Source organism: Schistosoma haematobium, chromosome ZW (assembly GCF_000699445.3).
Source record: "Schistosoma haematobium chromosome ZW, whole genome shotgun sequence".
Lineage (NCBI taxonomy): Eukaryota > Metazoa > Platyhelminthes > Trematoda > Strigeidida > Schistosomatidae > Schistosoma > Schistosoma haematobium.
Genome location: NC_067195.1, coordinates 69,509,585 through 69,534,536, shown reverse-complemented (window position 1 = coordinate 69,534,536; position 24,952 = coordinate 69,509,585). Strand labels below are relative to the sequence as shown.

Sequence of the window (24,952 nt, the reverse complement as noted above, 5' to 3'; positions counted from 1 at the left end):
AATATTTTTATGAAATTTATTAAGAATGTCATTGCAGAGTAATGGATCATTAGAAAAATCAAAACTACGTCAGGTTTTCGATCATAATTATGTTCACTCAACATATTTTCTTCAGATTTGCAAAGAATTTCTCCAGGAATAAGTGAATCATTAGGAAAATCCATATTTGGTACAATAACATGAGAAATCTGATAAATTGATTGGTTAGAAACTGTTGTTTTGCAAGAATTCTGAGTTTCATTTAACTCTGAACTGCTATGTGACTCTACACCGTCTATTGCAATCGTTGATAAAGATAAATCATCATTATAAATACTGGGATTAGTAGAATCAGAATTACAAGTCTTAATATTAGATGCAATAAGATGAACATTAGTATTACAGACTGACTGAGTATGTCCAGTATCACCACATTCAAAGCACTTAGAATTATGAAATTTGCATGAATTAAAACAGTGGAACTTGTCACAGGACAAACACTGACCAAACTTGTTCCCATCTTCGTGAAATGCATTGCAACTCCTCAATGAATTATTTGCATAGCCTTGAGTATGCACCAGGTTGGGATGACGTAGTAATGTAGTGGAATTTCTTATATCCTCACGAATCACTTTACAAGATCTCCCTCCTTTACCGCCTTCGAAATTTGTATAATTAACATTGTCTAGCACCAGTTCCTTGAAAGTTGTATAAGGAAGCGTGATAGGCTTTTCCGGCATAGTCAGAGTTCTTAATAAGTTGTATGCTTCTTTTCCGATGAATGTGAGGAAATGTGCCACAATATTAACATCCTCATCATCTTCCTTGGTCATAGCCCAGATTTCGCACCTTTCAAAATAATCCTCAAAAGCTTCAGAAATTGAATGAATATCTAACTTTTCCATTGCAGGCTCCATAGCGACGCCAGTATAATGTCAGAAGTATTTGAATTGTAGTATGAACTAGGAATCCCAGAATTAACGCAATTGAATTAAGAAGTAAGACACAAGCACAAACGAATGTATTGTATTTGGAATTTGAAATCGAGCATTCAACAAGTACAAAAGAATCATTAGTTAATTCAAACACCACATAAACCGAATGAGTGTACGGGCTGTTCGGTTAATGAAAGACTTTTGGAATATTTCACTCTTAAATCGCAGATCCTAATTAGCTGTCCGAATTCCACGTTGTTCAGCTGCCAGCTTATTTACGGATTAAACGTGCCGAAATACACGTACCCGGATTTTTCGGTATTAAGAGAGAGGAACCATGCATCACACCAGTCTTGGAGTCAATCAAGGTCTTTTTGTTTTATACTGCTGACATCGTACAATGGGGTAACGTTTACATTCATTTTTGTGTAATATATTTGGAATTTCCTGTTATAAATTATGTCATTGTGCCCTTACCAATATATGACGTAGTGACACCGCCAATTAGAGAGATGTGAATTATCGACCGGACCAATGACGCATAAAACCTGTACGAGCGGTTTAAAGTTTTTATCGGTTCTTCTCCGTGCCTAGCCCTGTCATGTCCAGAATACTAATCTCAGCCTCTACGATATGAATCATGTATTTCAAACATATTGAGTTTATATACAAATCAAACATAACACATCGCACCAAAAAATAGAAAATAACATTTTTACACAATCTAGCCAGAAGTGTCTGTGAATGTGGGAGACTGTAATTAATAGACTAGGCAGGACTCCAGAACGGTAAATCGTATAATAATAGTCTATGGGTTAAAATAAAGACTATAATAAGAGGAAAATGAATATGCAGAGTTTATTTACATAACGATTATACAATAAAGATATATGTTTCATAAACATAGTTCCCTTTATTATTTTAAAGAGAGGAAGAACAAAGGTTGGTGCAGAATAATATGAATTCATTTTATTTCGTTAGGTTCTCATCAGCTGCTGAAAACCTAAAATATTATGATGTGATATCATTGTTTACAAAAATATCACTTCTTGAAACCATAGACAGAATTTGTCAGCACCCTGACATCCTAACTCTATCAGCAATAGAATTCAAACGACTATTACTCATGTGTACAAAAGATGTTCAGTTCCAATTCAACAATACTGTATACCAACAAACCGATGGTGTAGCAATGGGAAGTCCGTTAGGCCCTGTTCTAGCAGACATTTTCATGGCTAAACTCGAAAGAACCAAGCTCAAAGGAGCGATTGATGAAATGATGTATTATTCGAGGTATGTTGATGATACATTCATCTTATGTAATAATCAACAACAAGCAACAAATCTGCTAAAATTTTTCAATGAAGCTCATCCAAATATTCATTTCATTATGGAACATGATAAGAAAACAAGTTCCATTTTCTCGATATCGCGATGAAACGAAGAAGGGATTATAGTTCAACGCTCAGTTTATAAGAAAGACACATGGAATGGGATTTATCTCAATTTCAACAGCTTTTGTCCAATCAACTATAAAAAGGCACTTGTCAAAACATTGTTTCACAGAACAGAAAGAATATGTACTGCCGATACAATAGAAGAGGAAGTTATGAATGTTAAAAAGTGTTTAAGGAATAACGGATACCCATTGAAATTTATTGAGAAATATGGAAAACGTAAAGATAAAATACCCAAAGAAACTACAGTAAATAAAAAACCTGTTTTTATTCAACTCAAATTCAAAGGCGATAATGTCACAGGGTCAATCAATATGTGTTGTTCCAATCAATATGAGACTAAAAACTGCATTGACAAGAACATATCCTGCAGCTAAATTGATTGTCCTGTCCAAAACAACATGTTCTTTGACACAATCAAAGGTTGACAGGTATCCCTTTCATGTTACCACCAACTGTGTATACAAATTTACATGTATCTGCCAAAGCAGTTACATTGGTAGAATAGAAAGGAGAGCCTACGTCCGATTTAAAGAACATATTTCGAAGTGTTTGAGATCAAATGGACTTAAAGCATTCAGCAGCGCTATCGCAAGACATCTCCTTGACACAGGACACGAAGTCGATATATTGAAGTCCTTCAAGGTGATCAGCAAACCATCAAATTCAAACCTTTTGAAATTTGCCGAAGCAATAGCAATCAAACGTTTAAAACCAGATCTTTGTATACAAAAAGAAACAGTAATAAATCTTTCTTTGCCCTGGTAACATTAGCCCCCCCTTTATCTATTACGTCATTTCAACTCTTTCTGAATTTTATAATTACATCATTCATAACTCAACAATTTCAATTCACATCTCTCTTTATTAACATTAATCTATTTTCAGTTATTTCATTGCATAATAATTTAATGTGTTTTAATTCCATGAGTTCTAATCATTATTTCAATGTTCTGGAACCTTCCCTCTCAAACCCTATATATTCGAAACAAAAATTTTATGACCTCATTAACTCTAACGAAATCTTTGCTACATCACGTTACATATATTCATCCTTCATGACCCTCTGATGTATAAGTATGTCAACATCTATAATAACGTTGAATGTCAAATATTTTAGGTTGTAAGCAGCTGATGAGAACCTAACGAAATAAAATGAATTCATATTATTCTGCACCAACCTTTGTTCTTGCTCTCTTTAAAAAATATATGTATCGTATTGATCCATAAATAGTTCTCAAAAGTTACCATTCATAATTCTCATCGGGATACAGCGCTTCCCACTGATGTTTAGGATCGCAGTTGAAAAGTCTGGCACAAGGCAGTGGCTATCTGGACTTAGTAGCTAAGTGGATAAGGCGATGGATCTAAAGCGAACGATACTGCGTTTGAGCCCCAGAGTGAATGCAGGTACACCCAGCTGACGAGTCATAAATGGGATGAAATGCGCATCTCAGATTCCGCAGCTAGCCACCATCCTTCTTTGCCTATAATGCTTGTGACTTAAGGCAATATCGAGGTAATCCTCACAACATGTACATATGCTAATAAGAGACTGTTCAATGGATTCCTAAACGTCGATGGAATATTGAAACAAACAATACAAAAATGAATTATAAATACGAATGTACAGCTTAAATAAATGAACTTGTCGAAAGGAAAAATTTCCTTGCTGAATTCTTTGAGTGGAAGTCTGCCTTTTGGCGAAATTCAACCGTTTTCGAACAACGAGAAGCGTATTACGCTCATATGATTTTGAGGCGGTGTACCAAACCATCCAGCTCAGGGAACAAAAATTCATCAAAATCATTCACCCGAGCTACAAATCTCCACCATCTCAAGAAAGTTAATATGTTCACTTATAATTTCTATAGTTTCTTCCAGTGGGATTGAAGTTAATAATGATAACACATCAATCGAGGCTAAGAATTTATTGGCAATATTAACATTTTCTTGTACGTTGGCAAATTGAAAGGAACATTTCTGACATTATGATATAAAGTATGTGCACTGATTTTTAATGGTTAACACCATTATGTTTGGGTTGTACGCTGCTGATGAGAAGCCACGAAATAAAATGAATTCAGGTTATTTTTCTATGTTTATTGTTTCTGTTCATTTAATTTCTTTACTTTACTCAACAACAACAGGTAGATGCTCTTTCGTTATGTTTATCAATTCTAGACAATTTGATAAGAAGACTATTGTTCAATCGTTAAAAAAATGAGTATTGACATCTTTGAAAAAAGCAGTACCAAAGGAACTTATTCAAAATTCTTTAGTCGGTTAAACTTAGATACATGGTGTCTTGTAATTGAAAGTCTTTGAGGTATATTTGAATTGTTATAAACTGTTCTCTTTAACTGAGTAGATAACGTGTTGACATTTGAAGTGACTAGTTATGAGGTCGAATTTCAATGTAAACAATAAAACTTGGATTCAGGCCTATCCCACTGACGAGTACCAAAATAGAACGAAATAAGTACTCCTAATTTTTCTACTAGCCATAATCCAAATACACTGATTCTTAATATCTTTCTCAAGCTATTGGTTAGATATATCTTCAATAAGATAATCAGGTTAATTAACATGATGTGAGTAACTATATACCAACTCGCTGGTGTTAATTGAATGCACATTGTAACTCGATCGATAGCATTCGATCTGTACTAAGAAGGACTTGACACACATGACATTGATCACCACCAAGTGATCAATCAACTGTGATTACATCTCAGTCCTACATGAGGTCGGTCGCGGCCCAGACAGCTCAGTGGTAACGTTTCTGACTGTGAAGCTGAGTGACACGGTATCGAATCCGTCAGGGAGCATCAGTTTACTCGAGATTAAAGAAACACCCTGATGATGAGTGCCAAGTAGCACGAAACCTGAGTCCAGGGTTTCCTGTTGACTACCTCCAACCACCATCTAATCTGAATGGTGAATATCGCTTACTAATGTAACATAAAAATTATTTCTATTACATAAAGAATGGTGATTTTCAGATCGATGTATTGACTTTCTTTATAGGTTTGAGACTTTACATAAATAGTGACTTCTTAAATTATGCAAATTAAAACAAATTTCTAGATGCTTTGTATGATATTAATTCAACAACTATAAATCTAATGTAATTAGTGGTAGTTAATTTTATTTTAAACTGCCTCTGTGGAACATAATATTTTAAAGTAAAAATTCAGTAAAAGCCAAAGGATATGAAACCAGTGGAGATCTGTAGCTCAGGTAGATTATTTTGATGGAGTTTTGTTCTCTGAGCTGGATGGTTTGGTCGCGGAGCTTTCATCGTTCTTCTGAACGACACCATCAGCACAAGCTTCAGATAGAAGTGAAGTGTTCTAATTTCTCCACATGTGGTTCACAGCTTGTCTTGTACACACTTATAGCACGAAAAAATGAAGGAAAATACTTTATGACTATCAGGAAAATTATTCACAAACATAGGAACAAAAATCAAACCAACGGGAGATACAACCAAAACAAAGAAGTAAACAATGACAGGTTTAAGGTCAACAAAAACCAATCAACATCGAGTTGTACAGGACAAGCTGTGAACCACATGTGGAGAAATTAGAACACTTCACTTCTATCTGAAGTTTGTGCTGATGATGTCGTTCAGAAGAACTATGATAGCTCCACAACCAAACCATCCAGATCAGAGAACAAAACTCCATCAAAATATGAATTGAGTCTTGCCTGTATTAAACATTATTTTTTTACTTCATACACTAATCAACACTAGGATATTGTTTCCCCTTATTATAGGAGTCAAAGTGAAATCTTGTATTCGAGTTTATTTCTATATTTGTTTATATTATTTGTCATGACTATAACAAAGTCATTGAAGTAACTGATATCCCACTATAGAAGCATAAATATTATCTTCTTACTTTAATTTGCATAATAAAAGATTCACTTTTGCTGTTATATGTTGTGTGTTTAAACGAGACAACCAAGTCCGTGGTCTGTCAATATTAAAACAGTATTATTTATTAAATGACATTTAATTGTACAACTGGTTCATCTCAGTGAGATTCTCATTTAGACCATATTTTCGAATCAAATACTCACACATCATATCATTAAAGTGAAAAGAAATTAATAAAGTTTGATGGTACCGAAACACCAAACATAGATGATATATTTCAAAGGAATCGAACAGGATTGAAAGATGAAAAGTTTTTATGCCAATTATTATGTATGTTTAGTGATTAACCAAAATTAACTCACTAATTTTCTTTATAACTTCTTTTTACGTTACTTTTTTTCTTTCATAAGACTCTTAGTACATGTTATTTTCGTACAAAATTAAAATTGAGCTTACTTATCGAATGTTTTCTCAGTAAATTACTGTCAATGATTGAAGTAATAATAATAATAATAATAATAATAATAATAATAATAATAATCGTGAATTTCTAACTGATTTACTTAGATAGTCTATGTTGTTAAAACACTTTGTCAATATCAGCTTATTATTAACATCTTCATGTTATGATATGTACTACTATAAATCAAATAAAACTATTTTACATTATGCTATTACGGTTGGGAAAAATAAAAGCGTACATCAATCAATATAATAGATATTGATCTAAAAAAAAAATAACATACGTTTGTTTAAAACATTCGATTATTATTTATCATTATTCCCACGATTTGTATAAATTTGAATTAAAGGGAATTGTAATAAATGTGTAAAGTTAATCGATATATTATTGATTAATTAATTTAAAATCTATTTGAGACCATATATATATATATATATATATATATATATATATATATATATATATATATAAAGATTTACTTTTCCACAGATGAAAGGGAAACTATTAGAAATAAGGATGAGTTTATTAAATCCAAATAGGATTTCAAGTGATATAATTTTATCGAAATATTTTAATCAACCTAATGTAACTTTAGGTAAGTAACACAAAAGATCACTTAACATAGAAGTATGATCAGGTATCTTAGAAATATTATTTGTTTTTTGATAAAGCTTCTTCATAATCCATATAAATGAATTTATTATTATTATAAGAACAGGATTAATTATTTTTCAATAAAATTACAAAATGGCAACTGTTAAAAATAGTTGAAAAAAGAAAAAAATATTAAACTCGATTAGCTCTTATTTAATGAATCATTTATTATCAAACTTATGTATATGGTCCCAATGGAAAACTATGTCGTTCATTTATTGTTCGTGGATTGGTTAAAGTTGAACATTAACATCATTGGACGCCGGCTCAGTGGTCTAGAGGTTAAGCGTTCGTGGGGAGATCTATAGGTCCTCGTTTCGAATCCCACGGGCGTAATCATGGATGCTCACTGATGAGGAGTCCCATACTGCGACGAAACGGCCGTTCAGTGCTTCAAGGTTTTCCATGGTGTTCTAGCTTTAAATGGCTAATGAATTCAATTATTAAATTTATTATTCTGTTATCTTTTACCGTCCTTAAATTTCAGTTGACTAATTATAAATGCACTAATTATCAATGCATAAAAAGCATAATACCTATATGAATAATGATTTTTATCATTCTAGTGTCTTATAGCCTCCGATTCTGCATTTTCTATTGTTATTAGTTATATATGAATAATAAAGGGTACTTCTAGTCTTCTAACTAGAGATTTAAAAGGGTAAAAATTTACGTCATCTATCGATTGTACTATGAACTTCATAACGACATAAGAAAATATATTGTGTCATAGGCAAGAACAGAATGAAATGCATGCATTAACAGATAGGGTTTGATTATAGAGACGACTAAGTAAGTAGTTAAGGCGTTTTGAAATAAAATGAAACTGTTGTGATCTAACTTTCACATGATTTGTAATTAGTGTAAACTAATTATAATTTTTCTATTCAAGGATAATATTTCTGAAGATAATATATTCACTAGCAACTATCAAAACACGTTATTGAGTTTTGATATAGTCTACCTAATACCTCTACGTTCATGACTCATAAACGCATAAACATTTTGATTTTGCATACAACAAGCAGGCTATGAAAATCTTTGATTCGAACAACAGAAGTTCAAATACAAGTAAAATGTCATACTGCAGTCTGCCATAATCTTTTAGACAATAACATTTGTATAACTAAGTCACGTTCGGTAGAAAACTGAATAACTTATTTATGATTACGTATTTAGTAGTTTCTAAATGGTAGGATATATAACAGTAAATAATAGGACAGAAAAAGCTTACAATTACGACTATTAAATACCAGTTTTGATAAATATCCTTGAAATATGCAGATTAGTACACCAAATAAATGCTGAAATTGTACGATTTTTATCAGGCTGCATTTACCACTAGATGATTTACTGGTTTCAAGAAAGAATATTATATATTGCTAATATATAACAAAATAACTTGATTTCAAAATAATCAAGAATAATCGTAATAAACCAAGATGTCACAAGTTAAAAAAAACAAATGAAGTTAAGAAAAGAACGTTTTTGAAGATTACTAGGTCACGAACTCGGAAGAAAGAAAAGAAGGAATAGATCCATTGATTTGGAAATAAATCATTTAAGGTCCTTCGTTGCAGACATGGTTATTTGAGGAATTGAAAGTAGAAATTCTGTGCCTTCTGATACATTATAGGGTTGTGGAGGTTATTAAGTTTTTGATTGAGATCATAAACCGATTGATGTTAGACCACTATTGAAAACCTTCTGATACAGTTCAAGGGATGATTTAAATGCTTGATGTAACTAACTTTCTATCTACAATGAATTATTAATAAGATTTAATTTAATTATGATCCATATATGAATAGTTTTATATATGAAATATATATATTCTTAAATCTTGATTTGTAAATTTTATTTCATTAAAAGGAAGCGGTACATTATTCTCAAATTATAATGATGATTTAAATAAAATAAATAAACATGTAACATTAAAAATTGATGTATCACATACAAATCATAGTCATATAATTGGTCGTTATGGTTGGAATATTAAAACAATCATGATGATTACTCAATGTCGTATACATTTTCCAGATTCAAATCGTAATAGTTCAATAATTAAAAGTAATCAAGTTTCAATATCTGGTCAGTTGGAGAATGTAGAGAAAGCTAGAAGAATAATTCGAGTATGTTGGATTGTTTACTTTTTTTTTTAAAGAATATGATACTTATAACTAATTTGGTTATTTTTATATGCTTTTTCAAGGTTAATTTTTAATTCAATTAGATACTGTGTTTAAACAATCTTTAACTTATTTAAGTTATTAGAAAATAATGGTGTCAATTAATCAACGAACTGTAAGAAATGATATTTAACTTATCACCTATTCAGTAGATTTTTAGTAAAAATACCTCTAAGATATATGAAATCTTTTACTAGAAAAGTAAATAATAAACCTACAATCTCATTGATAATTCCATCCGAGATAGATTTAAATAATAAGTTGTTTATATTATGAGAATGATTGCAGAAGTCATGTCAATTTGCTAAAATGATCAGGATGATACGGAAGTACATTTAACATGTAAATAACATAGATACATAAGTAAATTACTTATAATGACATTGTTTATAAATTGTTTTGAAAGGACATTTATATCAGGGATTAATTATAAAAATGTGAAGCGATAGTTAAGAACCAGTATTTTTTTAAAAGGAGGACTAAGAAATCCTTAAGAGGCATCGTTAATGTACTAACGAGTAATCACAGTGTCGTTAAAGAGTATTTATAATCATTTACATCTAGTGAAGAGAAAATCTGAACGGAAAGTAAAGAACAAAAACGGTAAAATCAATGTGATAGGTGTGTCATCGTATATACGTGTAATTGTTTTGTGATCTGCTAAATTGAATAAACTTTATTTAAACTAATCAAGGATTGTTTAAGGGTAAAATATCAGCGACAAAGGAAGCTTAGTAAAAATACTTAATAATAAACGTATTCAAGCCTAGTATTGTTATACTTTTATTAGTGGAGTAGATATAACCTCTGGTGCATGGATTTTAGAGGCAATATTAAGGTTATAGTTTTAATAGTTTGAGTATAATTGAAAGATATAGATTGTATAGAGTTACAGGTTATGTGTGCGACTTCTAATCTAATATTAATTAGAAGCCTGTTGCTGGCCAAAAAAACACCACTGAAAAGATTAGCGGTAGTTTATAATCATTTATAAATGAGTCAATATACAAGAAGCGGGAGATATCAGCATTTTAAGGTGCTCTAGAGCGTCTATCGGTAGTAAGAACTAAGATCTATATTTTTGAACTACAATCAAGTACTGGATGCTATTCACTGATGACTTTAAACTTATAGATTTTACGATTTGGATAAATTAGATTAGTTTCTTGCCATACTTTACTGACATATATAAACCATTAAGCTTAGTAGTCCTGTATGCTTTCACAAGTGCACTAGGATTTAAGTATGAGCTATTGATTAAATAAAATATGTCCAGTGTATTTATGAGACTACTGCTCGGGAATTTTTCTTAATCTGGACATCTTAACAGATTTCCCTGGAAGTCTCAGTCTACACATTATTAGATCCGATATTGACTAGTTTTTGTAACGAAAAAAGGCTATTGGAGGCTTTGGCAATAATAGTAACAGCACAGGTAATCATTTTATGGTCAATATGTTAAAGTTTTTTATTAATTTGTACAGATAATGGGATAATATCTGGACAGAAAACTAGGTGGAGGGTTTTTTTATGTCTTGTTGGTCCATAAACCCACTGAGATCAGTATTTGACGTCAAGTATTGCTAAGATTTCTTCATTACATGGCTGACCTCTGTGCGTAGTCCAATTTACTTCAGGGTATCTAACGTCTCCTGTTATGACTTTCGCTTCAAAAATATGATTATCATCAGTGGTCGAATTATCTGGAGATCTGTATACACAAAATCAGAGAAGACTATAAATCGAAGTGTTAACTGAGACCTAAATCGATGATGGAGAATAGTTAAGAACATCATCTTCAACTTAATTAGTCACTATACAATCAAGAAAATATATTGGATAAGTACTTTCACTTTTATTCTATCTACTAAATCTATGTAGAATGTATTTCTGAATCTCTAATTCTGGACTAAAAACTGATGAAGAATACATTGATCGTTATTTTTTAAACAATTTCTCTTCAGGACATCCTTCCAATTACATTTACATTTGAAATACCTTATTTAAACAATGAAAATTTACGTATAAATCAGAATTCACCGGTTATTCAACAAATCCAAAATGTTTATGATGTTGAAATTATATTTCGTAATCATTATACATTAACACCTTATAGTAAAACAACTGTCAGTGTTAAAGGATTAACAATCAATGCAAAAAAGACTAAAAGTGTTGTACATATGTTAATTAAGAAATACTTTACTCAGAATATGGTAAGTGTTTTTTTTTTAATTATTGTAAGTTATTATGATTATTTTGAACTCTTTGAAGTACAAATATTTAATAAATTTATGCACTTTAACGTCCTGTGAAATCGTAGATGACAATTAAGTCATAACAGAATCTAAAATTGTATTTATTAGACTGGTAGTAAAAAAAGAGGTAATGCAACAAGATGTTGTTTCTGTTGCGTTATGTTTATTGATATGTCAGTCAGTTAGTCAGCTACAACGTAGGACCAGGCACATATATGCATCGGTCCAAGTTGCCATACCTAATTAACACAGCAAGATGGACACCGGATTCATAAAAGTAGTTAATTCAGAGGTGGTAATATATAAAAGAAAGATTGCAATAAGGATATAGTACAGGAAGAAAGAATTAGTTAGTAGAAAGAAAGATATGAAGCGATTTTAATCTCCTAGTTTAAGGGAAGACAGAGAGTATATACACCACACCCACGCCATTGTGATCGATTCTGAGCCATGTCACATAGTCTCCAACCATTGGTTACGATAGTCACGCGGACCCTAACCAAGTAGTCTGAATACACCAACATAGCTCGGACTAGGGATTAGTGATTTCAAGCACTGATGTCACGTTTTGGTTTGGCCGCCCCTAACTTTCTTCCAACCATCTCCAATACCGGATAGCATTGCACGTCGTGGTAATCGGTGTTCGGGCATACGTAACACGTGGCCCAACCATCTCAGTCTATGAAGGTTCACAATCTCATCAACTGGTTTACCATCATTCCCTAATACTCTGCGTCTAACCTCACTATGACTTACCCAGTGATCCCAGCAGACGCCAGAAATATTTCTAAGGCATCTGTGGTCAAATACTAGTAGCTTACAAGTGTCTTCTACTCTTAATGGCCATGTTTCGCTGCCGTAAATTAAAACAGAACAGACAGCCGCGCAGTATAATGCTGAATTTCAATTTATTAAACAAGGAAATGAAATGTTAGGAATTCAGATGTCTGTTTTTAAGAAATAATTTCATCATGTTTAATAAGTTTAATGATTGAAATAGTAAACTCATAAAATATTTACATTCAACCTCCAATTCTTAAGTCAGTCAATCAGTCACAACTTAGAACTTCGTACGTACGTACATCAGTTCTCATATTGTGATTTAGAACAACATATATAAGCGAACAATATTACTTCCGATTAGATCTTCATCAGGTTTTACAGTAATATTTATATGCATATACGAAATTATTAAACCAATCAAGGCAGTTTATGAGTCAATGATAACAGTTGTAAAGATTACATAATTAAACATAATAAGTGAAAAGTACAAATTGGTAGTGTGATGACAAGTGTAAGAATAATAAAGGCTTGAATCTATGTTAAATAATAGGAAAATAGGTCAATGATTAGAAAAATATAGACATGGCAATAACATTCCTAAAAATTATAAGATAACGCATTAAGAAGTGTCCAGATAATTGGGCTGTGAAGCGTATATTTGCGAAAAGAAAAGGGTGGGAGGGGGTGAGGGAAAATAAACGAATAAAGAGTATGAAAATTAATAATAAATAAAATCATTTACTAATGCCAAGAGAGAGAGAGATAAAGGTGTTACTAATTTCTTATGAACACAGAGACATTATTATTACTACTATCAGCTTTATTCAATATTATATTTTTGGTACAATATAGAATTCTCAGCACGAAGTATTTCAACGAGTTTCCGTTTCTTATTTCTTGATAGATATTGACGATAAATATTGAGTGATCACCAGTTAGATGTTTGTATTTCAGAAGTCATCTGAATAATATTCATTCTTTTCAGTACATACTGCCAGCCATCACAATGTATCCGATTGTAAATTTTTGTAACTTGTGCAGCGAAAGGTCGTAAAATTCTCACAAACGCGCCTAAATAGGTTTTGCAGTTTAAATGACATAATGATCTGTTATAACAAACAAGGAAACAGATAGCTTGTTGAAATATCTAGATGGCAGGAACTGGTAACCCAGACATTCAATCAGGCCACCCAGGTTGTATTGTTAGCTCGAATTCCTATAGCTCCTGCTATGTGTAAGAGACCAGTTCGAACCTCAAAAGGAAAACTAGTAGGAATACGACAGATACCTTTAAATGACTTATTTCTGTCTACTACACGACTGCTATTGGTCAAGTGTAATAGAACCGAGTTGCGTATTGTCTTGACAGTACCTTTTCCTAATCACAAAGGGAGGTGTTCACTAATTCTTTGACTTCGTTGTCTGGGAGTGCACCCAATATAGCTTTCTCCACAGAAGCAGTTTTATATATGTTGTTCTGAATTTAAAATGGTTAAATTTAAATTTGAATAAGGGGATTGGTTCATTCACTTGCGAAAACTGTAGGAATAGTTACTAAGTTTTACTAAGTAAATTGACTGAGAAATTAATTTAAAGTTTAAAAACTGGAAGGAATTTTGTTTAGTTTGTTACGATTCTTGTTTAATTTCTAATAATCATTTCTTTAATGGTATTTTATGATTAATTGTATATAATAATCTTTTAGTTTGATTATTATCTTTTTCGTATACTTTTTTTAAAAAAAACAAAGGATTCTATACCAGTAAACATGTATATGAGCATGGATACAAAATATTCTTCAATGTTAAATAGTCAAAGTTCATCAGAAAATTTAATCAAATTAATTTATGAAACAACTGGTGCAAATATTAATTTTATCTCTTCTACTACATCAGTGAAAAATTCTTATTTATCACCATCATCATCATCAGTATCACAAACAATTTTATTACATAATCAATTCAATTCTATTGATTATTTTTCTAATTTTTCAAATATAAATCAACATTTAACATTGAATAAATTAAATTTAAACAATCATTTATTCAATCAATATATCAATAGGAAATTAAATCATATTCATATATATGGTAATGTAGATAATGTATTTTTAGCTAGACAATTGATAACAGTAAGTAATAATAAATATTATTCAAGTAATTATTATTATCATAAAAATGATTTACTAAGATCATTTCTAAAGGATAATTGGTCTAGAGGTTGAGTTTGAGCGCGAGATTGATAGGCCTTGGGTTTGAATCTTGTGTGGCGAGATTGTGGATGCGCACTGTTGAAGAGTTCAACAATAGGAAGAAACATCCGTCTAATGGTTCCAGGTTTTTTATGGTGATCTAGTCTCAATTTAGTGATGATCTCAATTATTGGAATAAGTTATAATTTAAAAGTTAATTTACAATTTACGATTAATTAGATGAATTAATGAAGAAAAATAGGATTCTGGACAACTGGATTTTTTGTTCTATCAGTTCTGAATTACAAATTAACTGTGGTTGGAAATGTGAATAATTGACTTTCAATTTGATTATCTGAGAATATCGTTATTAATTTTAACCATACATTGAATTGTGTTTCAACCAGGTAAAAAATCATGAAATAGAACAAAATAGTTTTTCAGTGATTTCTAGTTGTTTTTTTTTAGCTTGGTTTCTAAAAAAATTTCAGTTACTGATAAAAATCACTTTTAAGTAACAACATACTGGATTATCAGGATATAAATTTTTTAAAAAAAGTAAGTTGTTGAAAAAGGTACTTTGAAATTATTTGGTCCATATGGCCTCTTTTGTGTCCTTGATAATCAGGGACCATTGTAATATCAACGATGAAAAGCATTGTCATACTAGTTGAAAGTTTACACCTATCTTACTGAATGAAATTCACAATTAGTTGGTAGAAACATATTAACCTGAAATAATGTCAAGCTGGAGTATATAAAATAAACAAATTACTAGCTAAAATGCTACACAAAGGATCAAAACGAATGTCAAAATTTCACATTGGAAATTGAACTAATTTCATTGAATTAGAGAAAACATGAACTCGACTTCTCGATTATTTTTGAACTAACAAAGTTTTGAGACTATTTATTTAAGTAACTGGATTGATAGTTAGTTATAATAATCAAGACCATAGTTTTATCATTCAGAACAATAAAATAATCTTTTTTTAAAGATATAATTTAAAAATGACAGAATTGTAATGGACTATGAAAAGAGAAAAACAAGTTATTTACATGATTTATTGCTATTGCCACATTGTATTAAGCAGAAGGGATGCAATATAAATTACATACTTACTCCTGTTACCCCTCGTGGAGAAGCATAGGCCGCCCACCAGTATTGACCACCCAACCCTTTCCAGTTTCTATTGATCCTTCTCATGTCTACATGCGATTCCTGACGTAGTGTGTTATTCGGCCTTCCTCTTCTCTGTGTCCATTCAGGATTCCAAGTAGAGTTTACTATCTGAATACTAACACTGTATTGTAAAATCACATAATGTAAATGATCATCAGTTGCTATGAGAGACTTCAGTTCTTTGGATAGATGTGCGTCTGAATAATTTGACCCGTGGATTACCTAACAAATATTTTTTATCCTTCATTTTCCAAAATGATATATATATATATATTTAAATGTATGAACATCATATTTTACCATCCATAGAATTTATTACCTGTTGTATTAATATTCGATGTGGATATATTACAAGGTGAATGGCTTGAAAATTTCAATCTTACTAATTTATGCAAATATTATGAAGTGAATTTAACTATTCGAAATAAACCAAAAGATTTAGTCAAGGTAAATTGTGACTACATTTTTTAAACTTGAACTGTTTCATTAAACTATAATAATAATAATAACAATAATAATAATAACAATAATAATAATAATAATAATAATAATAATTATTATTATTATTATTATTATTGTATACCAATTTTACCACAATGAAAACAGCAAAAATTTATAACTTCATTTTAATCTGTGTTGAGGATGATTATCAACTTGGCTATGAATCACTTCACGATACATATGAATGTAAACAAAAACTCAAACTTTTACTTCACATTATTCGATAAATATAATCCTTATTCATCGACATATCACAGACAAATCACTTGGATTGATTTTATTCCATGTTCCTGTAAATCTACTGTTAAATTTTTTTGTTATGTTGCAACTAACGAAAAATAGATTCAAATCCCACCGAAACAATGAAAAAATTTGTTTTCTAAAATGATGGCTTAGTGATTAATACATTTGGATTTCAAGCAGTAAGTCACGGATGCGATTCTCATTATCTAATTTGGTTTGAGCTTCCTGATAGCATGGCTACTACTCACACAAACGGGTAAAAAAAACTGTATTCAGCCAATATCTGGTCCAAATGTTAGAAAAACTCTACTATACTATGAAATCAAAAGAATAAGGTGAATTAGAACGATAAAGGTGAGATCACTAAGTTAAACTATTAAACTGATAGAAATATAGACTAGAAAAGAACAGTGCTGATTTGATAATACGTGGAAACAGAAAATAACAATCAGTTAAATATCTATCATGGTGGTCATGTTCTACTGTAACTATTGCAGTTACAAACTTTTAAGGTTTTAGAATTAATATGGAATTAGGTTGATTTTATATTACAAACTGACTAAAGGAAACATTGTATGCTATTCTAATAAACAACTTTAGAGTGTTTCCTACACTTTATTCATTACATTTTAATGTATGTAATTAGTGTAAGTAATGAAAACAAAATAAATTCATCATTTTATCCTGTCAATATTGTTCTGATTGAGTTCTTCAAATTAACGGAAGTTTGAAAGCATAGCATAAAACATTCAGAAGTGAAAGTGTATGTTTAAGACGACTGAGTCATTTATTATCGAATTTTTTCTAATGTGAATGTTGATATTTCAATGTTTATGATTCATAATTTTAGTCTGTTGTAATCAAGACGAGAGAGAAAAACATTCGTTCACTTTATATAATGTGGGAATTGATACAAGAGTTGCTTTCACAATTTAGTAAGTCTATTATTATTATCATTATAAACTGTTTTATGCACCTGAAAATTTATTTTTTATTCAGTAATGCTTTCTACGAATGAATCATAGCGATAGTACACCATTATCCATGGAATTTTGATATTTACTCTATTTCCCACTGATTGATAATAAAGAAAGGGAATATAATCATTAATTTAAACACAACACTTTAAACTACATCATAATTTACTCTGTGATTAATTCTAGCTTCATATAAATAATTAGGGTATCTGGTAATGTGTACTAAGAATACAAATACAATCTTAGTTACAGTTTCCAGATTCATGCGTAAATGAGGTTCTAGGGTCACTTAAATAGTGATTCTAGAAAATTCAGAAACAACACTGATCAGAAGAAAAGGTCACTCACTATTTCTGTACATACGACTTTGTGGAGGCAGAATTGTACCAATATTTTTCTAGACTAGTCCAGCTCTGGCTGTGAGAGGATTGGACTCAACGGAATAATAATCAGCAGATATTAAACAGCTACTCTGATAAGAGGACTTCCTGACTATTTCCAATGGCTCACTAATGAAGTCGATCATATGATCACGTTCCTGTTAACGGTGGAAATTTATTCCAATTATTAACGGTCTTAAACATACAGTTTACTTGTAAACTCTAATGGCTAATCAACTAAATGTGACCTGAGTAACCAGTATATTTTTACACAGCGAAAACTGTTATTTACATTTTCCATGTCGAAAGGTTTTTCTCCAGATAAAAACCTATTCCGTCACTACATTTGGTTAAAACTGTTTCTGGAATATCGTCGACGTCATGGTTAAACAATAACAATTTGGAACACTAAAGAAAGACAGCCGAATGTCATTACTGTTTTTGAAGCACATATGTAACCAATTTTTAAGGTTCAAATAAATTTTTTAGATAGACGATTTTGTAGCACAATTTAGTCTAAAAATACAAAGCATCCCTGGTGTCAGGAAATAAAACGATGATACGTCTAATAGAGGTTGATATAATAAATATTTAGAAAGCCTGAAAATCCGCTTTCAGACTTAACATTAAAGAGAGAGTGTGATAATGATATATATTATCTTCTGCTCCAATAGTCGCAACTTGAAATTTCAAAAAGTATTAAATTTATTGTACAGATCTTTTGGAGATGAATGTATTACAAAAAGATCAGACACTCAATTTGTCTAACTTTTGAACAATTCAAGTTACTCTGTCATTAATATTCAACCCAGTCTTTCCAGTATCTGAGAATAAAGCAGTAGCACCTCAATTTAAACCCTGATATTCACGTAGTCAGATGAATCGAAACTTGTCGGATATAGAACACAGGATAGTGTAGTCTGAATGGCTGGAGCAGTAAACTGGCTGATGTTCATCTTAAAGTATTTTTACAGCATTCTCGGTAAATATGAATACTGGTAATAAATTCATTTCAAACCTTGGATGTCGCCTTACTAACTCCAAGATTTTGCTTGTCAATGGTGGTATAAGTTATAATGACCGTGTAGCGGTAAATAAATCCCCAAAATAAATAGCTCTGTAAGTTTTCGACATTGGATGCTGACCATATGTTTTAGTGGACTCATCTAGCTGAAGGCGCTCGGTCAGGCATCCGCACCAGATCACGTGTGGTAACGCCGTGCTCAACATCAACCGCAATCGCTAGCCAGATTAGATCAGAGAATTCCGATATATTGGTCATCGCCAAATATACTCTTCCGATCTCCTCGACTCTGTCTTTTGATTTCTCTGGGTGGGAACGAAATACATTAGGTGTTACTGGTAGAAGCGTTGTCAAACACTGAATACCTGTGACATCATCAACCGAAAGCAACTAATACTTTCATATAAGTATCTATGTTTTGTTGTCTTTGTGTAAACTAAGTAAGAATTTTAAGGTAGGGAACTGACGCACTTAAATTAAGTCTTCATGTAACAGATTGATAGTGATCAAAAGGCTATAGAGAGACAACTTGAAATCCTACCTAATCAAATAAATATTTAAATAAACCTCTAATAGATCTATTTATCGTTTTATGATAACTTCATGCCGAATTGTTATCCCGACCAGAAACAAATTATAGTTTGCATAGAATTGGTAAGTAATTCCACAGTCATTATGGGCCACTTAGAATATTGTTTTTATTTCAGTAAAATTTTTCGAGATTTATTTAAATGTTCTAGCCTGAGTTTGCAAATTACTTCTAGTAAGAACTCATTTCAGTCGGTAATGCCTCCACTATGGCAATTAAATGAACATCAACATTAGAGGATGCTTGTTCTATCGGGTACAGAGCTTGTGTCCTAAGGGTATTATGTAAGGTTTGACAGCTGTAAATGAAATGGTGATTATGTCCGTCAAGGGAATTTCTGTTATTAAACTATTTTAATGTGCCTGAACTAGTGTGAAACTATTTGCACAAATTAGCGACAGAAACCGCAACTTTGCACACTTTGAATTATCACCCAATTTCTTGCTATTTGAATTACAAACATTTGTACACTTTTTGTTTTTATCTAGCAAAAAACACCATCTGTAAAATCAATAATTCTAGTTGCTTAAACTCATCAATTCACAATATTCAAATGCAAAGGTTATGGCCGGACGATCTTAGACTAAATGAGGAATCTACAAAGATTCTATCTTCTACAAATAAGTATGTTTCGTTATTACTTTTCATCATCATTTATCATAAGAACTTATTTCATTTAGTTCCAAAAAAATTAACTTCAGTTATAGACAGTTTAGATAAAATTGCAATTGAAAACAATTAACAGACAGATTTAAGCTAAACAAAACTAGGAAAAGCAGACCGTTAAGATTTCGTAAGATGAACAATTAAAACTCCACAACCTATAGTTCTTCTATGTACTTCAAAACAGTATGCGTTTCCTGAAGATGAACACAATCGTTTTCAGCATTCTAAGTACAATAGTTTAAATTGATTATTTAAATACCATCATCGATAATCTTATCACAAATTAATTTGCCAGAGTATTTATATAGGAAACAAAAATAAGATGGAACTAATTATCGAATCCCTCTCTAATATTGAAAATTAAAATCAGTATTACGAAGATAGAAATCATGTAATCATGAACTGCTTTCGAAAATATGAGTCTCATTTAAAATGTCGTATGATCAGGGTTTCACCAATTTTCTAGCAATTGTTATATGCTGACACAAAAGTCCTTTGTGAAAAGTTTCTGTATTTAGTTTAGCAATGGATAGAGATGGATTTTTACCACATATTCTTGTCAGATTAGCGGAATTTCTATATGAGATCGTACTTATTTGACTATGTGTTTTACCGTCCTATTTTGCATACCACGATTACTCTTTCATATGTATAAGTGTAACACACGAACTTCACTTCTGAAAAGTTTCTTCCCTTCACAGAAAGTTAGACGGAAAACTATGTATGATCAAATAATAGTCTTGCCTTGGCTTGAAAATAATCACTAGAAACCCACGCCAGTGCAATTTGACTAAATCGATAATGACATAGATATCACTAATGATAATTATGGAATATTTCGAATTAGTTAGTGAATTAAAATTCGATTGATTACAAACAACGCACGCAGCAAGACTTGAATTGGATTCGGCAAGCACAATCTCTAGCACACCATGGCTTTCGTTCTTTCACCAAATAATGTGAAACAACAATGAAAATCATAACTTCAAACTAAAAAATCTAAGATCGTTAGCCTTTCACATTCTCATCATATTATTACTTATAATGAACAAAATACTTAAAGCGTATGTTTCATTGTAATAAATTAATTCAGAGGAAAATTACATGGTGACAAAGAAGACAATAAACTAGATAGAGAAGAGATAGTATTAAAATACAAAACATCATTTTCAACAAGTACATCATCAAGCCCACCGCAATCGTTTTCATTATTTCATCATGATCCATCAGTTAAAGTGAATCTATTAAATAGAGATAATCATTTACATTTGATGGGTTACGAATCAAATACAGAATTTTTACCATCGTTTGAGCACAATGGTGTATGGAATAAATATGGAAATTTTGAAGAAAATATTGATTTTTATGCACATAAAAAGTAGGTTGAATTAAAGTGTTTCATTTGGAGTCATATATATTTCTGAAAGTATAATCACAATAAAGCGTATATTCACCAGTATTTTCTACACTATTTATTTGTTCCACGTTTGTATTTTATTTGGTTTTCTCTCTGAGTTAGGACGAAGTTTACTATTTTGAGCAGACTAATAATTTATTAACAGGACAGTTAGACAACTAATGGATCGTCATAGTGATAGAATAGGACGAAAGATATGTTTATCCTCAAATGGTGTTTGCCGTGGTTTTAAACTCAGATATTAAAAACTACGTCATTACTGATCACTTAAACATAGTTAACTTAAAATCGAGCGATGAAAGCTAGTAAAACTAATAATTCAGAGATATATTACTGACTTTTGAATGAAAAGTAATAGCTTCTACGATATTTTACGAAGACTATCAAATTGATCCTTAGTTGAATCACAAATAAAATATCTTTTTGCTTAGTTATTCTAAGTTAGGACTTGCCTTGTGATTCAGTTTGATGGTTTTCGTAATGCGTGTCCTATCCACCTACAGGATCTATTCCTAATTTCCTCAGCTGGAAGAGGGATTTTTCTCTGCCACAGTAGGTTTTTGCTGATGATACTTAGCTAATACTTGTAGAGTATCACGTGCAGACAACTGTTTATAAAAACTTGTGCACTTTTGGTGATGGTAGTTCTGGAAGTTTTATCTTCGTAAAATGGAACCGTTTTAACATAAGTGCTAAAAATTCTGACCTTGATCTTGAGTGACAATTTTTTGGTTCCAGATATTCAATTGTAGAAATGCTGCATTTGCTTTGCCAATTCGTGCCATTATATCTGACTCATGATCTTAACCATTGAAATTAGATATTCGTTGTTTGTCAGTGATACAGTCCAAGTAACCTAAGACTTCCACCTCTTTCAGCGCAGCTATCAATTTTGATATGGATGGCGCTTAACAAGTTGGATTTGGGGATCTTGATCTTCCTCTTGTGTGTTAGGGCCTACTGCTGCGGAGGCTGCTGGTTAACTGACTTTTCGACTTCATTAATTGTTATGTGAAGAGGTTATTTACCTGCCAATCCCAAAGCCTCCAGCTACGTCGAAGATATTCACAATATCCAATGCTTCTCCTGGGATATGGTGGTCTTCGTAATCCATTTAGCGACAAGCAGGAAGATAGAAGACAAAATTAGACTAACTTACATAGGCGAGTCTTTATTATCTTCGTTGCCATCATTAGTGGGTGTATAGAACAAGGATGAAATTCATTATAATCCTTTCCTTCTTTGTTTTGAAGGATATTTTGATTATTTAAAACTGTCGGTTTTCCATCTTATAAGTGCTTTCTGTGACACTTTGTACAGCATCAGTGTAACTTCTTGTGTGGGGGTCATTTTCTTCATGAGTAGAATATAAAATCTTTCCTGAAGTTAGCCTTTTCTGTTCAGTTTATGTCCAAACAGTTGCAATTATTTCAAGTACATGTTTTCAGTTCTGAGGCTATTTGAAAGAACCAACTTTATTAACACTGTTTCCGCTAATAACTTCGTGGGAAACTTGTTTATTGACTGCTTTAAGTTTGTGAAATCTTTTATCCTTTCCACTCATACATAGTTTTATTACGGTGGATAATTTATCAATGATAAAAGGAGAAAGCATTTTAATGAATCATAAAATACTTTTACGAATCCTGACCTTGTTAAAGCACCACATTTTTTATAAAAAAATAAACCATCTATAACTTATTATACATAAACGTCATAGGTTTTATTTGTGTAAGTATACGTGTTTTTTATTTAATTATCATTTGCCGCTAACCTATGATACGTTGGGGACCACTTTTTGTTACATGTGTTAATCTGTGACAAAGTAATTGAATAATTGGGTCTGAACTTGAAAAAGATGCTTTTGTTGAATATAATTTTTGCTATCGACTATAAATTATTTGTTATAAATATTTACACAAGTAACATTTAGATAGACCAATGTTGTAATTTTCTAAATTAGCAAGCAATTTTTAACAAGTAACTGATAGTTTTTATGATAAAGAAAATTGTAGATGCAATCCTGACTTATACTAACAGTTCACTAATTGATCGAGCTGAGATAATACAGCCGTTTTATAACTTCTGTTCAAAGTTCGTAGTACACCTTGTTTTCTGAAATCCTTTATCCAAGAAAATAATATGTATCAATTACGTAACAAGAAGATTCAACCACGAAAGAGTAGGATCCACAAGAGTACTTAGAAAAAATAAGCGTTAAGCGAAGTTCAACGGGGGGAAATGGGAAGATAAATGATTTATAGCTAATGACAATTGATCTTCACAATAGTATGAGATATGTTTTCAGCACGTCAACCAGTTTGTAGAATAAGTTACTAGAAATAAGGACTTCTTTGTGATAAACGAATAAATCTATGGTTAGATAAAGCACAAGTAACTTGAATTTTTCTGAATATTAATATGATAAAATAGCTGATGGAGTATTTTCAATGAATAAGGATGCAAACCTGTGATAGAAAGTTGCATGACAAGTGCTTCCTTTTGACACTTCAAATTATACTAATCAGAAAGTTATAAATATATAAAATAGATTATTTTAATAAAAAAATATATTCCTAATCATCAATAAACAATTTAATTATTATTTATTTCTCTTTCTGGAAAACAAACAAACAGATTCATTGAAGAAAATAATGGAAACTCTTAAAAAAAAACCAAATCTAGCTGTTTACCATTGATGTTTATATTGTTCTGATGTAGATGACAAAGCGACATAAATTTAATGAACAATTTTATTAGTTCTTTTGTTTTCTCGATAAAAAAAGGTTTATTTTCCAATATTACTTTACATTATTCAGTTAGACAATATCTCTATTATTTAACACAAAATTCACTATTACATTCTAAAAAAAATGTTTCAATGTTAAACTGGGTAATAATATTATTACTATTACGCATTATGATAGTAGAAGACAAATGGATACAAATAACGAATTATAATGTTAACAAATACATATTTTATTTATTTCATTGACATAAAAGTAACTTTTGTCTTAAAATTAAAAGTTAAGAAATTGTTTTTTCACCTTCTTCCTTTAAACAATAGTCAATATTGTACATTGTGTTTCAGAAATCAATTAAAGAAGGAATTATTCTTTAAGTAAATTACCCAATTATCATAAACCATGACAAGTAATATATTTTTCCTTTATCTACATA

General features: G+C 31.1%; 1 protein-coding gene across 1 annotated transcript; it reads left to right on the top strand.

The window, feature by feature from the left end:
• Window positions 1-595: 595 nt before the first annotated feature.
• Window positions 596-24,515, top strand: BICC1 (Protein bicaudal C 1). The gene is made up of 9 exons (XM_051212162.1): window positions 596-1,319; window positions 9,247-9,506; window positions 11,528-11,776; window positions 14,352-14,732; window positions 16,285-16,422; window positions 17,570-17,654; window positions 20,178-20,313; window positions 21,449-21,733; window positions 24,410-24,515. The coding sequence occupies exons 2-9, from the start codon at window positions 9,381-9,383 to the stop codon at window positions 24,438-24,440; spliced, it is 1,431 nt and encodes a 476-aa protein (XP_051072313.1). The 5' UTR covers window positions 596-1,319; window positions 9,247-9,380; the 3' UTR covers window positions 24,441-24,515.
• The last annotated feature ends 437 nt before the right edge of the window (window positions 24,516-24,952 follow it).

Coding starts and splice junctions, on each gene's coding strand:
- BICC1 (XM_051212162.1), top strand. CDS start 9,381: ATGATGATTACTCAATGTCGTATACATTTTCCAGATTCAAATCGTAAT. Junction 16,423..17,569: donor AACCAAAAGATTTAGTCAAG/GTAAATTGTGAC, acceptor TCATAATTTTAG/TCTGTTGTAATCAAGACGAG. Junction 20,314..21,448: donor ATTCTATCTTCTACAAATAA/GTATGTTTCGTT, acceptor AAATTAATTCAG/AGGAAAATTACATGGTGACA.